This window comes from Cherax quadricarinatus, unplaced genomic scaffold (genome assembly GCF_038502225.1).
Source record: "Cherax quadricarinatus isolate ZL_2023a unplaced genomic scaffold, ASM3850222v1 Contig910, whole genome shotgun sequence".
Taxonomy (NCBI): Eukaryota; Metazoa; Arthropoda; class Malacostraca; order Decapoda; family Parastacidae; genus Cherax; species Cherax quadricarinatus.
This window is the reverse complement of record NW_027195936.1, coordinates 22,646-43,895: the sequence shown is the minus strand read 5'-3', so window position 1 is coordinate 43,895 and position 21,250 is coordinate 22,646. Positions and strand designations below refer to the sequence as shown.

The following is a 21,250-nucleotide window of genomic DNA, read 5'->3' as shown; positions in this document are numbered from 1 at the left end:
CGATCTCGCCAGGATGTACGGGAAGTCTGCATCAATGATCAGTTCCATCCTGGTGAATAAAAAAGATATCAAGAAAGCTGATGTTGGAAAAGGGGTATATGTGCTAACAAAACAGATCACAAACAATCGAAGATGTTGAGAAGTAATAATTTCATAATAATTCATTGTTTCTTGTACTTGTTTATTCTGTGTGACTGCTAAATAAGCCACCATGGGCCCAAACAAAACTGCTAATGCCAGTCCTTTGGTAAAGAAGGTGAGAAAAACGATAGAATTAAAGAAAAAGTTTGTAGAAAAATATGAAAGTGGTGGTGGTAAAGGGTGGTAGTGATTGTGATGGTGGTAGAGGGTTGTGGTGATGGAGGTAGAGGGTGGTAGTGATGGTGGTAGAGGGTGGTAGTGGTTGTGATGGTGGTAGAGGGTTGTGGTGATGGAGGTAGAGGGTGGTAGTGATGGTGGTAGAGGGTGGTAGTGATGGTGGTAGAGGGTGGTAGTGATGGTGATAGAGGGTGGTAGTGATGGTGATAGAGGGTGGTAGTGGTAGTAATGGTGGTAGAGGGTGGTAGTGGTTGTGATGGTGGTAGAGGGTGGTAGTGATGGTGGTAGTGGTTGTGATGGTAGTAGAGGGTGGTAGTGATGGTGGTAGTGGTTGTGATGGTGGTAGTGGTTGTGATGGTGGTAAAGGGTGGTAGTAGTTGTGATGGTGGTAGAGGGTGTTAGTGATGGTGGTAGAGGGTGGTAGTGGTTGTGATGGTGGTAGAGGGTGGTAGTGGTTATGGTGGTAGAGGGTGGTAGTGGTTATGGTGGTAGAGGGTGGTAGTGGTTATGGTGGTAGAGGGTGGTAGTGGTTATGGTGGTAGAGGGTGGTAGTGGTTATGGTGGTAGAGGGTGGTAGTGGTTATGGTGGTAGAGGGTGGTAGTGGTTATGGTGGTAGAGGGTGGTAGTGGTTATGGTGGTAGAGGATGGTAGTGGTTATGGTGGTAGAGGGTGGTAGTGGTTATGGTGGTAGAGGGTGGTAGTGATGGTGGTAGAGGGTGGTAGTGATGGTGGTAGAGGGTGGTTGTGATGGTGGTAGAGGGTGGTAGCAGTTGTGATGGTGGTAGAGGGTGGTAGCAGTTGTGATGGTGGTAGAGGTTGTGATGGTGGTAGAGGGTGGTAGTGGTTGTGATGGTGGTAGTGATTGTGGTAGAGGGTAGAGCTGCAAGAGCTCTCCTCCTCCCATCTTCTATACACCAACGAGAGTCTTCAATAAAGGTAAGTGTCATGTTATTATTTTTTCTACTTGATTTCTCATTCTTTTCTGTATGTAAATCTATATTAATGTATAAAAAATTATTTTTTGTTAATGCTTTTGGGTAACTGGAACAGATTAATTGGATTTACATTATTTCTTATGGGGAAAATGGTTTCAGTTTTCACCGATTTCACATTTCATCAGACTCTCTGGAATGAATTAAAGACGAAAAGGTTGGGTTCACTGTATAATCAATATATGTATGCATATAGAGTATGTATGTGTATGTGTGTGTGTAGGGGTAACACAGCACCATCAAGAATTGGAAGTTTCGTTCAATGAAGGGGAGGATAAATCTAATTCTTCAGATCAGGGGCTCATCCTACCAGCATCAAGCCACCTTCCAAGATGGAAGTACAGTGTTGTATGTCTATACTGACTAAATACAATAACACAATTGTGAATACAGTACCTCTATGTGACATTGAGCTTATAACACAAATGTGAATACCTCCCTATGACACCAAGCTTAAGAAGTAAGCAGAAGGATTATACTAAAAAAACTTGCATGTAGAGGAATAATTATTATTACTACCCTCAAAAACATGTGCTAAACCTGTATGATCTTGTAAGGTTAAGTAAGTTTATTTAGGTACAGGTACACAAATACAGTTACACAGATTATCACATGTAGTAACATACATGTAAATTACCTAGGAAAACCCAAAAAATAAGGAGTTATTAACCCCCAATGGAAATAAGTCATTTTTATCTGACTTTTTTGTGTTATCCTAGGTAATTTACACTATGTATGATAACTGTACTTACATGTGCCTGTGCCTAAATAAATTTACTTACTTAACCCATAAGGGTTAGTAACCGAAGAGAGCCAGCCCATGTGACTTACAACAGTCTTCTAACACCCAGGTACCTATTGTTTCTAGGTGAACTAGAGCAACTTTTCCCATAGTTCAACTGGTGGCACACTCAGCTCACACACTGAGTGTCCATGGTTTGATCCCCGGTACTAATGGAAACATTGAGGCATGTTTCCTTAAGACATCTGCTGTCACTGTTCACCTAGCATGAAGTACCTGGGTGTCAGATGACTGGTGAGGATCATGCCCTGGGAACAAAATTAACTTAAGTTGCCCAAAATGCTCTGCATAACCAGGAGCTTTCTATATAGTATGTCGTTGAATAAGGTGTTTGTGTAAATTGTATCATGTACTTGTAGAAATAAAGATATTATTATTATTATTATTATTATTATTATTATTATTATTAGCTGGTGGCCCATGGCCTGATACATGTGGCCTGTGGCTTGGTAGGCAAAGCTCTCACTTCACACGCTGAGTGTTCATGGCTCATTCCTCAGCAAGGGTAGAAACATTAGGTGTTTCCTTACACCTGTTGTCCCATTCCCCTAGCAAGTAAATAATGAAGTTGATTCAGGTATACACAAATACAGTTACATAGATTATCATTCATAGCAGCATATGTGTAGACAGCCTAGGATAACCCAAAAAAATCAGACAGAGTGACTTATTAACATTGGGGTCCTGGGTGTCTGACTGGTGTAGGTTGCATCCTGGGGGAACAAGATTTGAGTGCACTAATGGATATAAGACAGACAGTCCCTTGATGACACTGCCTTTCTTGGGTTATCCTCAGTGGCTAACCCTCCAGGGTTAAAAATTACAACAAAATCTTATCTTATCTCTTATTTGTCTATGGAAACGTGCCACCTCTCCATGGATTGCAACCAGGTTCTGCAACTGAGCTCAAGGCTCTAGTACAAGAGCAAATTCAGGCAATATATATAATTCTGTAATTATATTATTTTGCTTCTCAAAGTAATATTAATAGTATAATGTTTCCTTACAAACAATATACTTTACCTTCTAACCGAGTCAAAGAACCATTCATCGTCTGATTCCTCACAATCAGAGAGGCTGTCATGCCTCTCCATGCTCTTCTGATGTTCCTCTTCTTCGAGATGCCAGCAGCTTATAGGTTCACTTCTGATGACTACATGCACGAGTTCTTCAGGAGCTGTAAGAACGTAACTTTATTTAGGCACAGGTACATAGAAGCACAATTATAATATAAGGTATTAAAAGGACCCCAATGGAAAAAAAGTCACTGTCTGACTTTTTTGGGTTATCCTAGGTTCTCTACACATATGCTGCTATGTATGATAATCTATGTAGCTGTATTAAGATAAGATAAGATTTCGTTCGGATTTTTAACCCCGGAGGGTTAGCCACCCAGGATAACCCAAGAAAGTCAGTGCGTCATCGAGGACTGTCTAACTTATTTCCATTGGGGTCCTTAATCTTGTCCCCCAGGATGCGACCCACACCAGTCGACTAACACCCAGGTACCTATTTGCTGCTAGGTGAACAGGACAACAGGTGTAAGGAAACGTGTCGAAATGTTTCCACCCGCCGGGAATCGAACCCGGGCCCTCCGTGTGTGAAGCGGGAGCTTTAGCCACCAGGCTAATTAACAAGGATAATCCAAAAAAAAAAGTCGAAGTGACATTTCCATTGGGGTCCTTGTCCCTGCAACCACATACAGGTGAGCAGGTGAGGATACCTGTAATTTAAAAGGTATGTAAGTTTATTTAGTCAAATAAGTACAATTATCATATATAGCTTAAATTAGCTAGGATAATCTCCCCTCCCAACCCCCCCCCCCCCACCCAAATAAGTCAGACAGAACTCTTCTTCATATTACGTGCAGTTTGCTGAGAATACTGAATTACAGAAAATGTCTACCTGAATGAGGACTAACAAACTTACTCTCAACATTGACAAAACCTATTTCATTCAGTTTGGTAACAGAGCTACAGATGTCCCTCTTAACATAATGATAAACGGATCACCTATCACAAAGTTCACATAGGGAAAATTTTTATGAATCCACCTTGATAACAGACTCAAATTTGAAACATGTTCAACAAATTTCCAAGAAAATTTCCAAGACCGTAGGCATACTATCGAGGTTACGGTACTATGTTCCACAGTCAGCCCTCCTGGCCCTATATCACTCACTTATTTACCCCTATCTCACCTATGGAATTTGTGCATGAGGCTCAACAACAATAAACCATCTCAGACCATTAATTACCCAACAAAAGGCTGCAGTTAGAATGATAACAAATTCGCACTACAGGCAGCACACTCCACCAATATTCAAAACTCTAAATTTACTCACTGTACAAAACATCCATACTTATTATTGTACCTACTACATACATAGAACACTAAACTCAGATATAAAACCTCCCCTCAAACTTCTCCTTGCCAACCTCAACAGAACACATGACCATAACACAAGGCACAGATCACTCTGATGTTCCTCGAGTCCATCTCACACTATGTAAAAAAACAATGCACATAAAAGGCCCAAAAGTCTGGAATTCATTACCTATGAATATAAAAGAAACAATGTCGGTTTATAAATTCAAGTATCTTCTTAAAAATCACTTACTCAACCACAACTAAATAAATACTGAATAATTGTATCTCATAAATGTTTAACCTGTGACCCAATGAAACTTTGTTATTTTTAATTACATTACCTAACAGAATACTCCATTGTACTGAATGCTCAGCAACACAGTAAATAATCATATGACCTATCTTTGAAATACTCATTTGTGCTTAATTGTTATTTGTTTACGATAATGTTTACCACTGAATATATCATTGCTTAGTTAATCTTAAGTTAATTTTAAGCCTGCCCATAATGCTCTGCATATTAGGGGCTTTGCCATGTTACACTTAACCACTGTATTTCTTTGTACTTTATGTATCATGTTTAAATTAATAAATAAATAAAAAAGGTTTCTTCTGCCGATAATTGCAAGAGTTCTTCCTCTTCTCTGACTTGTTCAGTCGGCACAGAAGTTCCTCGTCTCCAGGACTTAATACTTACAAATAACTCACTTTACCTTATTCCTATTATTATTATTATTATATAAAAAAAAGAAGCGCTAAATACCTTATTCCTAGTATATCTCCTTTTATCAGTTATTACAAGGACCCCAATGGAAATAAGACACTTTGTCTGACTTTTTTGGTAATTTACACACATGTTGCTATGTATGATAATTTATGTGACTTTATGTGTATCTGAAAAAACTTAACTTATATCTTTTTTTTCTTCTTTGTTGGGTTTATCAGGGCCACTGACAACATACGCTGTATGGAGACCGCCTTCCCAATGTTGGGGGAGATTTGTTGCCAACAAAAGTTCCTTTGTAAACAGAGACATAAAACTTTAAGTTTCCGATTAGATCCGGTGGACCACCTTGCCAAGTCCCAGCAGAGCGGGACGCACACACACCCCCACCTGAGTTCAGTAACCAGCTTCCCACCAAAGACCGTTAAAGAATTATCCACAGAGCGGAAAAAAATGGAGCTGGCTCAAGTAACCCGATGAACAGGTGTCCATCCTGTAGAGTGCCCGGCGGGCAGAATAGATGAGGACAAGCGTCCCAGAGAGAACGGTGGAAATTTGTCACTGATACACAGGCGAGAGACAGACGTCCACACTCGATGAAGGCTGACGCAGAAGTCTAATACACGAGTTCAATTTCCACTATTTTTCTCTTTTGTTGGGTAGGGAGTCACTGAAGCTCTCGCCGTATCGAGCCCTGCTTGTACAAGGAAGCGCTAAGCCCATAGTGGTCACACAACGCTGCGTACAAGAAAGAAGTATTGCCCAAAATTTGGTGAGGAAAGGAACAAGAATATGCACTCACTTTGCAAATTCAGACAGGAATACAAAAGTTCCTAATTATGTCAGGAAGATTCCCTTTGCTTAAGCCCCAGAGTGGGAAACCTACACCCTCGCATAAATTCGGTAATTTATTCCCACCAAGACCAATAAATTTCCTCCGAGCATTAAAGTGGAAGTGATAAATGGCGCCCTTTTCTTGATGTGCCCAACAGGCAGAATAAAATAAGGACAAGCCTTTCATAGAGAACAGGGTAGATATTTGTCACTGATGCTCAAACGAGAGCGAGACGTCCTCACACCAAAGCTGTTGCAGAAGTCCACTTAATATCAACTTTCGCTTTTGTTGAGGTTTATTGAGCGCCACCATAGTTAACACCTTATTGAGCTTTACTTCCCAGTTTCTTGGGAAGGAATAGTACTCAAAGTTTGGCGGGAATTTGGGGATAGGAAATTCCTTCAGGAATAGAAACGGTAACCAAATTTCCCATTAGACACTGACTGCGACAGTGTGTTCTGAAGTATGGAGCTTCTGACAGTGTAACGAGCAAGGTAGGCACTGAAGTGAGGAAGCCCCCAATTAAATACTTTTCTTTTCTCAGGATTTGTAGGGTCATCAGAGCAAATGGTTTATTCTTGTTGGTGGTTTATAGGGGACAGAAATTCTCATTGGGAAAATGAATGAAAACAAATAGTTCCTAATAAATCACATGGTCGTGGTTCAACTGGTAACGGTCTCAGCTCACTTAAAAAGCCGAGGAATCGAGATTCGATCCATGGACGAGTGGAAAGATAAGATTTGTTCGGATTTTTAACCCTGACGGTTAGCTACCTAGGATACCCTAAAAAAAGTCAATGCGTCATCGAGGACTGTCTCTCTTATTTCCATTGGAGTCCTTCAGTCTTGTCCGCCAGGATTGCGACCCACACTGTGGAAAATACTATATATATTTTCCGGAAATACGGTAATTTATAGGTAAATAGATGCCCTATATTGTATTTTTAAAAGAAGTATGTTATCGAAAATGGGAAACCTGCGGCTGGGGAGGAGAGTCGCCATTTTGTTTGAATTGAATAACACGTTGTGAATAATGGGAAGAATTTTTCGTGCTTTAGAGGTTAAAATCGGGCTGACACCTCTCAAATGGGAGGCGAAATTGATGGATGTGCATTCCTGCATAATTTGAGAATCAGGCAACAGGACAGGACAACTCCAGGAACCTAAGATAAGCTGTCTAAATTATGTTTAATTTCTGGCCAGTAAATTCTTCATAAATGTAGGCAAAAGGGGGGGGGGTCCTGTACATGACACGTTAACCTCCAGTCAAATTGGTGAGTGTTATCATTAAGATATATTCTCCTGTTGTATAAATGTGTACATATATATGTGGAAAATACTGTATATATTTTCCGGAAATACGGTAATTTATAGGTAAATAGATGCCCTATATTGTATTTTTAAAAGAAGTATGTTATCAAAAAAAGTAGAGACACTCGCCATCTTGGTTTTCAATTTTGTACAAACGTTGGTGTACTGGGAAGAATTTTTCGTGCTCTAGAGGTTAAGATTGTGTTGACACCTCTCAAATAGGAGGCGAAATTGGTGGATGTGCATTCCTGCATAACTTGAGATATCAGACGACTGGACAAGACAGCTCCAGGAACCTCAGATAAGCTCTCTAGATTTTTGTGTAATTCTGGCCAGCATTATTTTCATAGATTTAGTTAGAGTGAGGTTTTCTGAGTATGATACACATTAATCTCCAGTCAAATTGGTGAGTGATATTAAGATATATTTTCCTTCTGTTATGTAATTGTGTATATATATAACATTTATTATTTTTAATATACAGTCCACAAATTTATATATTTACCAGTATTCCTGGTGATGTATATTTCATTTAATTAATAGGTCCAGAGTAACTTGTGGATATGACAGTGGTAGGTATCGAAGGGGGACATTTTTTGCGACCTAGGTGTCCCAAATTCCTACTTGTCTATGTAACATTGATAAATAATAATTATCTTTGTTATCATTTACTGTTATGTACATAATTAGTTACATTCAGATAAATGCAATTTTCCACAACATATATATATATATATATATATATATATATATATATATATATATATATATATATATATATATATATATATATATATATATATCAAATATATATATATATATATATATATATATATATATATATATATATATATATATATATATATATATATATCAATATATATATATATATATATATATCAAATTTGTAGATGTTATTAGCTTTGTCAGCATCAGTGTTAACAACTCTGCTATTGTAACCTCACTTTCTATTTTGCTAACAGTAATTTTCTTTCTTGTAGGTAGTAGGTTGGTAGATAGCAACCACCTTGGGAGGTACTACCGTCCTGCCAAGTGAGTGTAAAACGAAAGCCTGTAATTGTTTTACATGATGGTAGGATTGCTGGTGTCCTTTTTTCTGTCTCATAAACATGCAAGATTTCAGGTACATCTTGCTACTTCTACTTACACTTAGGTCACACTACACATACATGTACAAGCATGTATATACACACCCCTCTGGGTTTTCTGCTATTTTCTTTCTAGTTCTTATTCTTGCTTATTTCCTCTTATCTCCATGGGGAAGTGGAACAGAATTTTTCTTCTGTAAGCCATGCGTGTTGTAAGAGGCAACTAAAATGCTGGGAGCAAGAGGCTAGTAACCACTTCTCCTGTATAAATTACTAAATTTAAAAAGAGAAACTTCTGTTTTTCTTTTTGGGCCACCCTGCCTTGGTGGGATACGGCCAGTTTTGTTGAAAGATATATATATATATATATATATATATATATATATATATATATATATATATATATATATATATATATATATATATATATATATATATATATATATATATTTATTATTTTTTTTATTATCACACTGGCCGATTCCCACCAAGGCAGGGTGGCCCGAAAAAGAAAAACTTTCACCATCATTCACTCCATCACTGTCTTGCCAGAAGGGTGCTTTACACTACAGTTTTTAAACTGCAACATTAACACCCCTCCTTCAGAGTGCAGGCACTGTACTTCCCATCTCCAGGACTCAAGTCCGGCCTGCCGGTTTCCCTGAACCCCTTCATAAATGTTACTTTGCTCACACTCCAACAGCACGTCAAGTATTAAAAACCATTTGTCTCCATTCACTCCTATCAAACACGCTCACGCATGCCTGCTGGAAGTCCAAGCCCCTCGCACACAAAACCTCCTTTACCCCCTCCCTCCAACCTTTCCTAGGCCGACCCCTACCCCGCCTTCCTTCCACTACAGACTGATACACTCTTGAAGTCATTCTGTTTCGCTCCATTCTCTCTACATGTCCGAACCACCTCAACAACCCTTCCTCAGCCCTCTGGACAACAGTTTTGGTAATCTCGCACCTCCTCCTAACTTCCAAACTACGAATTCTCTGCATTATATTCACACCACACATTGCCCTCAGACATGACATCTCCACTGCCTCCAGCCTTCTCCTCGCTGCAACATTCATCACCCATGCTTCACACCCATATAAGAGCGTTGGTAAAACTATACTCTCGTACATTCCCCTCTTTGCCTCCAAGGACAAAGTTCTTTGTCTCCACAGACTCCTAAGTGCACCACTCACCCTTTTCCCCTCATCAATTCTATGATTCACCTCATCTTTCATAGACCCATCCGCTGAAACGTCCACTCCCAAATATCTGAATACATTCACCTCCTCCATACTCTCTCCCTCCTGATAGGATTGTTGAAATTAACACTGTGCTCGGTATTAGAATGTTGAGAAACGAACCAGACACTGTCACAGTGAATCTTACCAAGTGTCTAGAGGTAAATACACACAGATCTAAATGGATTGTGAAAACGTGCAATTGCATTAAGTTTTATAACCTGCATGAACTGTATCACTGTAGGCAACAAGAGCATTTCACCCCTCCATGGAAGATGTGTTCATTTAATATCACATACCTACAAGTCCCTCCCAAGAAGCTCATTGCTAGTAATCCCTTCCTTAAATCTCTTGTTAGAGCAACTGCTCAAGAAGAAATTTTTCGCCTAGCTGGTAGTAATAAGTTATCACAAGTTATATACACTGATGGATCTAAACAGGAGTCTTCTGGCAGGGCTGCATCTGCTCTTGTTGCCACCTCCCTAGTTAAGAACGATAATAAATTTGTTGAGTTAGGCATAAGAATTAACAACTGGGCGTCTACACTGCAAACTGAATTGTTTGCAATCCTAATGGCGCTAAAGCTAACCTATGACACTGAGCTTGACTCTATCATCATTACTGATTCTATGTCATCATTGAAGGCTCTTGGCTCATATAATGACTCCAACAACATGCTCATTGGGGAAGCCAGGTATAGATACTCAAAAATTAGGGACAAAGGAATTAATGTACAATTGCTATGGATCCCATCACACATTGGATTACTCCTTCATGATAAAGTTGATATGTTAGCCAAGAAGAGTATCCAGAAGGAGAACGTAGAATATAACTTTGGTATAACTGTGTCTAGCATTAGGAATAATATTAGGAGAGAAGTAAATAATGAAGATGATTGTTATAGGAATGCAGTTAGAAGCCTGAGTAGATCTATAACCCACTATGATAACATGAACGTAGATAAGTATGTTTATGGAGAACCTTGCAATGTGAACAGACTGACTGATGTTGTAGTGGCCAGGCTTAGGCTTGGTTACAAGTACTTCTGGCAGTTTGGGAGACACACAGATGATGATCAAACTAAATGTAAATTATGTGATCAGGCATATGGTCACTCTCTTGAACACTATGTGCTTAATTGTCCACTTATTGAGAAATACAGAGACAGACAGTATAATAACCTATGTGACATGTCAAGATATCTTATTAATGAAAATAAGATACCAGATATACTAAGCAAATTTCCTAAATTTGCTTGTAACAGATAAGTGAACTATAGATATGTAGATATAAATCCATATGTATTCCTGTTAACCCTTTGGGGCCTAGTTCCTAGGCCTTTTGTGTATCCACATGCTCTCGCGCTACCGTCCACAGGATGGATATGGGGTGCACAATAAACTAGCCACTTCGGTGGCAAAATCTAAAAATCTAATCCCTCCAATCTGATATCCAATCTTTCATCACCTAATCTTTTTGTTATCCTCATAACCTTACTCTTTCCTGTATTCACTTTTAATTTTCTTCTTTTGCACACCCTACCAAATTCATCCACCAATCTCTGCAACTTCTCTTCAGAATCTCCCAAGAGCACAGTGTCATCAGCAAAGAGCAACTGTGACAACTCCCACTTTATGTGTGATTCTTTATCTTTTAACTCCATGCCTCTTGCCAAGACCCTCGCATTTACTTCTCTTACAACCCCATCTATAAATATATTAAACAACCACGGTGACATCACACATCCTTGTCTAAGGCCTACTTTTACCGGGAAATAATTTCCCTCTCTCCTACATACTCTAACTTAAGCTTCACTATCCTCGTAAAAACTCTTCACTGCTTTCAGTAACCTACCTCCTACACCATACACCTGCAACATCTGCCACATTGCCCCCCTATCCCCCTAGATATATATATATATATATATATATATATATATATATATATATATATATATATATATATATATATATATATATTATGGAAAATTTTCTAGGGTGCTTACCTGTATGTACCTCAACATTATATACATACCAGTAATCTCATTGGGAGACAATCATATTGTTTACCATAGTCACCCCGTGTAGACATGTGAGAAAACTTAACCACCCCTGGTCGCACCAAGTGGTCCCCTCGACCTCACAATCTTATCCATATCTATCCGAGACCAGTATGGATTGGGTAGCACCCACAAGTACGGTGCTACTAATTAATTGTGGACTGTATAGATTATATTAGTTTAACTGAATGAAGGGGGGGGGGGTAGGACACACATGGATACATCCGTCAAGGAAAACATTTGTACATAATCCCACTACTTACCAGATGTTCTCTGGTGGTCACTTGATGTAGCTGGATCACTCGTAACCTATCTAATTATAACATACCACCACTGGCCAGTCTAAGGTTGCTATAACTAGAAGGGTTACTTAACTGTGGGTGATTGATATTCCTCATTTCTTGATTCACCATCTCATTTTCGATGTCCTGCTACACCGACACGATTCTCATTCCAGCAGGACGAGGTATCCGCTGGTTTGTCCTGCTTTAGACGTCGTGACTCAAGGAGTTTCCCTTTCCTCGTCTCGTTAACAACGAGGTCTAGCGTGTTCACTCGGAGCAAACGACTTATTTCACTTCACATATTCTCTTAACTTAGCGTTATTATCATTAATTACATTACAATTCACAAGCCGATTTAACGTCTCATAACTATTATACAAATTAGAGGTCACTCCATTAAGATCTGAGACCGATGAGTGATGATTAATCCAAGGGTAATTTTCCCCAGGACACAGTCCATTGTGGCGCGTCAGTCACCCGCTCCTTCTCTTATCACACTTTTACCACTCTATTACTGTGGTCCCGTAAATCCCGTTCCCTCACTCTCCACCAGGAACAATTACGACACTTCTTATTATGAAATGAGGCCTATATTAATCCTTAGGCCACCGTGAACGTCAATTTCGTGGTTCCATGTTTTCTCAGCTTCCTCACCACCATTCAAACCAATACGCGCCCTTCCCTCCCGCACATCCGCGCATGCGCAAAGGGAACTCTTGGTTCTACTCTTATTTTCAAATACATTTTTGACCCATATAGACACATTAAACACCTATTAGGCACTATAGTTTCGGAAAATTAAAAAATTTTCCACACTGCGGCCGGGCGGAGGTCGTTGCTAGACGACTTACATAATGTGGAGTACAATTTTTTCCATCTTCACTGGCCACCCATATTTATTGAACTCTCAAAATGGACTAATTGGTGTTCCATTCTCTCAGGGGCATAAGCCTATGCTCCCTGGATTAAGTTATTGGGCATACTGGAATTTTGAGACTTTACCAATAACAAGTCTCTCAGTATCCCAAGTCAGCCCCAGCACATTACTGCATACAGGCACCAACTCCATGGCCATCTATATTTATTGATCCCTCAAAATGGACTAATTAGTGTTCCATTCTCTCAGGGGCATAAGCCTATGCTCCCTGGATTAATTTATTGGGCATACTGGAATTTTGAGACTTTAACAATAACAAGTCTCTCAGTATCCCAAGTCAGTCCCAGCACATTTCTTCATTATTTCATTAACCCCTTCACATATCCTCATTAGTTCCTCTTCAGTTGACGTCACACCCGGAAATTGTCCACATAAGATTATTTACCCAATTACTTCGCTCAGTGGACCGCCTGTGCACTTAAGGTGTGCATTTATCGTCGCCTGAAGTAAGAACAATTTATTATTTAACTGCTTATTAATTATATCATTATAAGCAGTCAACAATTTTGGTGTCTTGCTCAGTTCGCAGAGCTGGGTCCTTTAACTGTCCATACGCCATCCTATAATTAGTAGGTAATTCTGGACGGTCAAGCTTCCACGGAAGTCGCACCCAGTAATGTCCAGATTCACATTTAACATCCTTCAGGTATTGTTCCTGAGTAAAGGAATCATTTGGACTTTCCTCATTTACATTAATCCCTATGCTGTCCAGCTCCCACAAATTAGACTGGTTCAACATCATTCTCGATAGAAGAATACTTGTACTGGGTTGACCTTTCATGAGTAAGACACCATGACCGTATTCACTACTTCCTCTAGTCATTATTACTAGGCGGTAGTCTGCCATATATTACATGGCCCGTACCAGTGTTGAGGAGAGTGACACCGTATGGTTTTGGGTTTATGCCCTTTATCCTGAATTTTTACATCCAACACCGGCAAGGCTACCTCAGCTAGGCCATCATTATTGCCATTAGCTGCAACCTTTACATCAGTCACTGTAGTGTCAGGGTTATTAACATTATCATTATTGTCACCATTATTATAAGAATCACATACAACCCTGCACATAACTGTATGGTGCTTTCCCTTGTTGCATTGATAGCAACTGTTCAATTTGGTATGACAATCCTTTACATTATGATTGTCTAGACATCTGATAAATCTGTCAAGTTCTTTCATTCTTTCCACTTTAATGTCCCATGAATTACAGGCATTACAATTTTTAGTGAAATGAGTACCCTGGCAGAAGAGGCAGTCTCTCTTTTCCTTGCCTGACCTCTTATTAACCGGGTTACACTTACCGAGGTACTTATTCCTCTTACCTTGATGTGAGGAACCACTATTACTGATTCCTGACTTGATATGTGCCTATTTAACTCTTAACTATGATTATTACCACTGGGATTAATTTTCCCTTTTGAGACTTGACAGATACTTCAGCGTCATTATGTGTTATATCCTTAGAACTGTTTGGCTGGCTGGTCTGCAATTGAACAATTAATTCCTGCCGACCTAGTCTGATTTCCTCCAGACCGTACTATGGAGGTTTTGGCAAACCCACCCTTTGCATTAATAGGTTGATCAACTGCCTGGCTTACACCCTTTAATTTATTCAAAGCCTTACTTTTACAAGACAGTTTTTCTTCCAATTCGTAATGTTGATTAATTAAAACATTCATTTCCATTCTATCTGCACAATTCTCCAGCAGATCTCTTTCACAGTCTTTAAACCACAATTTGTACCAATCAAATCTACTCTCTAAAGCATCTAAATATAACTTTAATTCATTAGGGTTCACGGTTCTTTGATTCACTAAATCAAATGCCTTCGTCACATGGCTTTTAATAGCCTGTAATGATGCTTTCATTACTCTAAAATTCACGGACTTGTCAGCCACATTAACTCCATTAGATCCAGTCATGGTTAGAGAATTATTAATCACTGATTATACAACTTAAGTAGGCGCCTTATAAGAGTAATTCTTGCACTTTACTCTTGTATATATCCTAGCCACACATGTGCTAGCAATTAATTGGGCTAATTGTCATCCATCACACGATCGATTAAACTTGTGCACCCTACACCCACTTCCTTCAATCAGTCACTTAATTATTAAGTAATTAATTCAATTAATTTTTTCACTGATTGCATCCGGTTCGAAGGACCAACGGGCAGATATGGAAAATTTTCTAGGGTGCTTACCTGTATGTACCTCAACATTATATACATACCAGTAATCTCATTGGGAGACAATCATATTGTTTACCGTAGTCACCCCGTGTAGACATGTGAGAAAACTTAACCACCCCTGGTCGCACCAAGTGGTCCCCTCGACCTCACAATCTTATCCATATCTATCCGAGACCAGTATGGATTGGGTAGCACCCACAAGTACGGTGCTACTAATTAATTGTGGACTGTATAGATTATATTAGTTTAACTGAATGAAGGGGGGGGGGTAGGACACACATGGATACATCCGTCAAGGAAAACATTTGTACATAATCCCACTACTTACCAGATGTTCTCTGGTGGTCACTTGATGTAGCTGGATCACTCGTAACCTATCTAATTATAACATACCACCACTGGCCAGTCTAAGGTTGCTATAACTAGAAGGGTTACTTAACTGTGGGTGATTGATATTCCTCATTTCTTGATTCACCATCTCATTTTCGATGTCCTGCTACACCGACACGATTCTCATTCCAGCAGGACGAGGTATCCGCTGGTTTGTCCTGCTTTAGACATCGTGACTCAAGGAGTTTCCCTTTCCTCGTCTCGTTAACAATGAGGTCTAGCGTGTTCACTCGGAGCAAACGACTTATTTCACTTCACATATTCTCTTAACTTAGCGTTATTATCATTAATTACATTACAATTCACAAGCCGATTTAACGTCTCATAACTATTATACAAATTAGAGGTCACTCCATTAAGATCTGAGACCGATGAGTGATGATTAATCCAAGGGTAATTTTCCCCAGGACACAGTCCATTGTGGCGCGTCAGTCACCCGCTCCTTCTCTTATCACACTTTTACCACTCTATTACTGTGGTCCCGTAAATCCCGTTCCCTCACTCTCCACCAGGAACAATTACGACACTTCTTATTATGAAATGAGGCCTATATTAATCCTTAGGCCACCGTGAACGTCAATTTCGTGGTTCCATGTTTTCTCAGCTTCCTCACCACCATTCAAACCAATACGCGCCCTTCCCTCCCGCACATCCGCGCATGCGCAAAGGGAACTCTTGGTTCTACTCTTATTTTCAAATACATTTTTGACCCATATAGACACATTAAACACCTATTAGGCACTATAGTTTCGGAAAATTAAAAAATTTTCCACATATATATATATATATATATATATGCGTATATATATATATATATATTTTTTATTATCACACTGGCCGATTCCCACCAAGGCAGGGTGGCCCGAAAAAGAAAAACTTTCACCATCATTCACTCCATCACTGTCTTGCCAGAAGGGTGCTTTACACTACAGTTTTTAAACTGCAACATTAACACCCCTATATATATATATATATATATATATATATATATATATATATATATATATATATATATATATATATATATATATATATATATCATTTATTATTCTTAATATACAGTCCACAAATTTATATATTTACCAGCATTCCTGGTGTATGTATATTTCATTTATAATTAATAGGTCCAGAGCAACTTGTGGACATGACAGTGGTGGTTATCGAAGGGGGACATTTTTTGCGAACTAGGTGTCCCAAAGTCCTACTTGTCTATGTAACATTGATAAATAATAATTATCTTTGTTATGTACTGTTATGCACATAATGAGTTACATTAGCAGTAAAGGTCGAGAACCAAAACCTAGTCATTGTGGTAGTCTACAAGCCTCCGGATGCAACATCCCAGCAATTCCAGGAACAGCTGTTAAAAATTGACCACTGTCTGGAAAATCTTCCTGCTCCTGCACCCAACATCTTGCTCCTGGGGGATTTCAACTTAAGGCACCTAAAATGGAGGAATATAGCAAATAATATTATTGCAGTAATAACAGCAGGATGTTATTACTCACACGAGCTTTTAAATCTCTGCACAAAATTCAATTTAAACCAGCAAATAATAGAGCCTACTAGACTGGAGAATACACTAGACCTCATCTTCACTAACAATGATGATCTGATAAGAAACGTCACAATATCAAAAACAATATACTCAGATCACAACATAATTGAGGTTCAGACATGTATGCGCGGAGCCCCAGACCGACATAATGAGATTAGTCACGAGGGAGCATTCACCAAATTCAACTTCAATAACAAAAACATAAAGTGGGACCAAGTAAACCAAGTCCTAACCGATATAAGCTGGGAAGATATACTAAGCAACACAGACCCCAGCTTATGCCTAGAACAGATTAACTTGGTGGCACTCGATGTATGCACAAGGCTTATTCCTCTAAGAAAAAGGAGGAGTAGATGTAAAATAGAAAGAGACAGGCGCTCTCTTTACGGGCGACGGAAAAGAATAACAGCAGCTAAAAGAGGTCAATATATCTGAAATGCGTAGGGAGACACTGGTCAGAGAAATAGCAAGCATCGAACTTAAGCTAAAGGAGTCTTATAGGAGTCAGGAATCGCGGGAAGAACTAAAAGCCATAAATGAAATCAAAAGAAACCCAAAGTATTTCTTCTCCTATGCCAAATCAAAGTCGAGAACAATGTCCAGTATTGGGCCCCTACTTAAACAAGATGGGTCATACACAGATGACAGCAAGGAAATGAGTGAGCTACTCAAGTCCCAATATGACTCAGTTTTTAGCAAGCCGCTAACCAGACTGAGAGTCGAAGATCAAAATGAATTTTTTATGAGAGAGCCACAGAATTTGGTTAACACAAGCCTATCCGATGTTATCCTGACGCCAAATGACTTCGAACAGGCGATAAATGACATGCCCATGCACTCTGCCCCAGGGCCAGACTCATGGAACTCCGTGTTCATCAAGAACTGCAAGAAGCCCCTATCACAAGCCTTTTCCATCCTATGGAGAGGAAGCATGGACACGGGGGTCGTCCCACAGTTACTAAAAACAACAGACATAGCCCCACTCCACAAAGGGGGCAGTAAAGTAGCAGCAAAGAACTACAGACCGATAGCGTTAACATCCCATATCATAAAAATCTTTGAAAGGGTCCTAAGAAGCAAGATCACCACCCATCTAGAAACCCATCAGTTACACAACCCAGGGCAACATGGGTTTAGAACAGGTCGCTCCTGTCTGTCTCAACTATTGGATCACTACGACAAGGTCCTAGATGCACTAGAAGACAAAAGGAATGAAGATGTAATATATACAGACTTTGCAAAAGCCTTCGACAAGTGTGACCATGGCGTAATAGCGCACAAAATGCGTGCTAAAGGAATAACAGGAAAAGTCAGTCGATGGATCTATAATTTCCTCACTAACAGAACACAGAGAGTAGTCGTCAACAGAGTAAAGTCCGAGGCAGCTACGGTGAAAAGCTCTGTTCCACAAGGCACAGTACTCGCTCCCATCTTGTTCCTCATCCTCATATCCGACATAGACAAGGATGTCAGCCACAGCATCGTGTCTTCCTTTGCAGATGACACACGAATCTGCATGACAGTGTCTTCCATTGCAGACACTGCAAGGCTCCAGGCGGACATCAACCAAATCTTTCAGTGGGCTGCAGAAAACAATATGAAATTCAACGATGAGAAATTTCAATTACTCAGATATGGTAAACACGAGAAAATTAAATCTTCATCAGAGTACAAAACAAATTCTGGCCACAAAATAGAGCGAAACACCAACGTCAAAGACCTGGGAGTGATCATGTCGGAGGATCTCACCTTCAAGGACCATAACATTGTATCAATCGCATCTGCTAGAAAAATGACAGGATGGATAATGAGAACCTTCAAAACTAGGGAGGCCAAGCCCATGATGACACTCTTCAGGTCACTTGTTCTATCTAGGCTGGAATATTGCTGCACACTAACAACACCTTTCAAGGCAGGTGAAATTGCTGACCTAGAAAATGTACAGAGAACCTTCATGGCGCGCATAACGGAGATAAAACACCTAAATTACTGGGAGCGCTTGAGGTTCCTAAACCTGTATTCCCTGGAACGCAGGCGGGAGAGATACATGATTATATACACCTGGAAAATCCTAGAGGGACTAGTACCGAACTTGCACACGAAAATCACTCACTACGAAAGCAAAAGACTTGGCAGACGATGCAACATCCCCCCAATGAAAAGCAGGGGTGTCACTAGCACGTTAAGAGATCATACAATAAGTGTCAGGGGCCCGAGACTGTTCAACTACCTCCCAGCATACATAAGGGGGATTACCAACAGACCCCTGGCAGTCTTCAAGCTGGCACTGGACAAGCACCTAAAGTCGGTTCCTGACCAGCCGGGCTGTGGCTCGTACGTTGGTTTGCGTGCAGCCAGCAGTAACAGCCTGGTTGATCAGGCTCTGATCCACCATGAGGCCTGGTCACAGACCGGGTCGCGGGGGCGTTGACCCCCGGAACTCTCTCTAGGTAAACTCCAGTACATCCTTCAGAGTACATCCTTCAGAGTACATCCTTCAGAGTACATCCTTCAGAGTACATCCTTCAGAGTACATCCTTCAGAGTACATCCTTCAGAGTACATCCTTCAGAGTACATCCTTCAGAGTACGTCCAGAATCCGTCCACTCCACACCCTTATTGTTTTATTAATAAATATGCATAACAACACCTGTTAAATAAGAAATTGATCACACTTATTTATTTATTTATTATTGTTTGGACATGATACATGGTTGTACATTATTATTATAATCAAGGGGGAAGCGCTAAACCCGTAGGATTATACAGCGCCTGGGGGGGGATGTGGAAGGCATTCAGGCTTAATTCGGGGAACTGGAGCACAGATCCAATTCCCTAAATCAAGAGCCCCTCACCAACATCAAGGAACCTTCCCTGAGGGGACATGGTTGTACAAAGAAATATAGTGAGATAAGATTTCATTCGGATTTTTAACCCCGGAGGGTTAGCCACCCAGGATAACCCAAGAAAGTCAGTGCGTCATCGAGGACTGTCTAACTTATTTCCATTGGAGTCCTTAATCTTGTCCCCCAGGATGCGACACACACCAGTCGACTAACACCCAGGTACCTATTTGCTGCTAGGTGAACAGGTGTAAGGAAACGTGTCGAAATGTTTCCACCCGCCGGGAATCGAACCCGGGCCCTCCGTGTGTGAAGCGGGAGCTTTAGCCACCAGGCCACCGGGCGTACATGGTTGGGTGTACATGTCAAAAAGCCCCTTGTATGCAGAGCATTATGGGCAGGCTGAAAATTAACTTAAGATTAACTAAGCAATGATATATTCAGTGGTAAAATTACAGTAAATAAATTAAAACATGAAGTACAAATGAGTATTTCAGATAAGAAGCTTTATAGGTGTACAAATTTGTAGCACAATAATTTATAATATAATCGTAAAGAACATTAATCATAATCGTGCACCGCATGCTACTGACTTTCTTTTGTGTCTAACAATATTTTATTACATGTAAAATACATTTTCTGTGTATTGCATAAAAACAATTAAATTTGAATTTGAATTTAATATCATGAATGAAGATGCCTGGCAACTGTTGTTGTGATGACGTCACGCGCTATGACGTCACAGCAATTAGCACTCAGAAATGAAGGGAATTTTTTTTTTTTTTTTATGCGAAGCGGTCTCTGTTGCTCATATTCTCATATATCTCACCTCTGTGTACGTTTTAACCAACAGTTTGGCAATGGAAGGCAAATTAAATTCGGAAGTGATTCGGGTAGCGGTTACGAGGTCATTTAACTCCGCCACCGCCCTCAGCGACAGTTGAATACCTAGCTGGTTATTACTTAATTTATACTCATCAGGGGGGAGGTGCCTTGATGTTGGTGTGTGTGGGGGGGGGCTTTTTGATATAGGGAACCGGACCTGTCCTTCCCTTTCCTTGGATTAAGCCTGAGTGCCTCTCCGGTGCTGTAATGACCCCCACGGGTTTAGCGCTTCCCCTAAATGTCACAGAAATAACATTATTTCATTTAATGAGGGTACTTATAAAGATTTACGATTCTCTTATAAATAAATATTCCCCCTCTTCAAATGCGTTCACTCCCGGCTATAATACTCTTTTAGTAATAATAATAATAAGAATTATAACAAAAATTATAT

General features: G+C 39.9%; 1 protein-coding gene across 4 annotated transcripts in view; it reads right to left on the bottom strand.

Moving 5' to 3' along the window:
• LOC128687379 (WD repeat-containing protein 73) overlaps positions 1-5,404 on the bottom strand; it is a 34,281-nt gene extending 28,877 nt beyond the window's left edge. The window contains exons 1-2 of one of the 4 annotated variants that reach the window (XM_070080752.1): positions 5,133-5,404; positions 3,137-3,290 (exon numbers count right to left, since the gene is read on the bottom strand). In XM_070080752.1, the coding sequence (XP_069936853.1) occupies positions 3,137-3,207 (71 nt within the window). In that variant the 5' untranslated portion in view covers positions 3,208-3,290; positions 5,133-5,404. The other 3 variants (XM_053774846.2, XM_053774827.2, XM_053774838.2) reach the window with 3 other exon arrangements.
• Between the last annotated feature and the right edge of the window lie 15,846 nt (positions 5,405-21,250).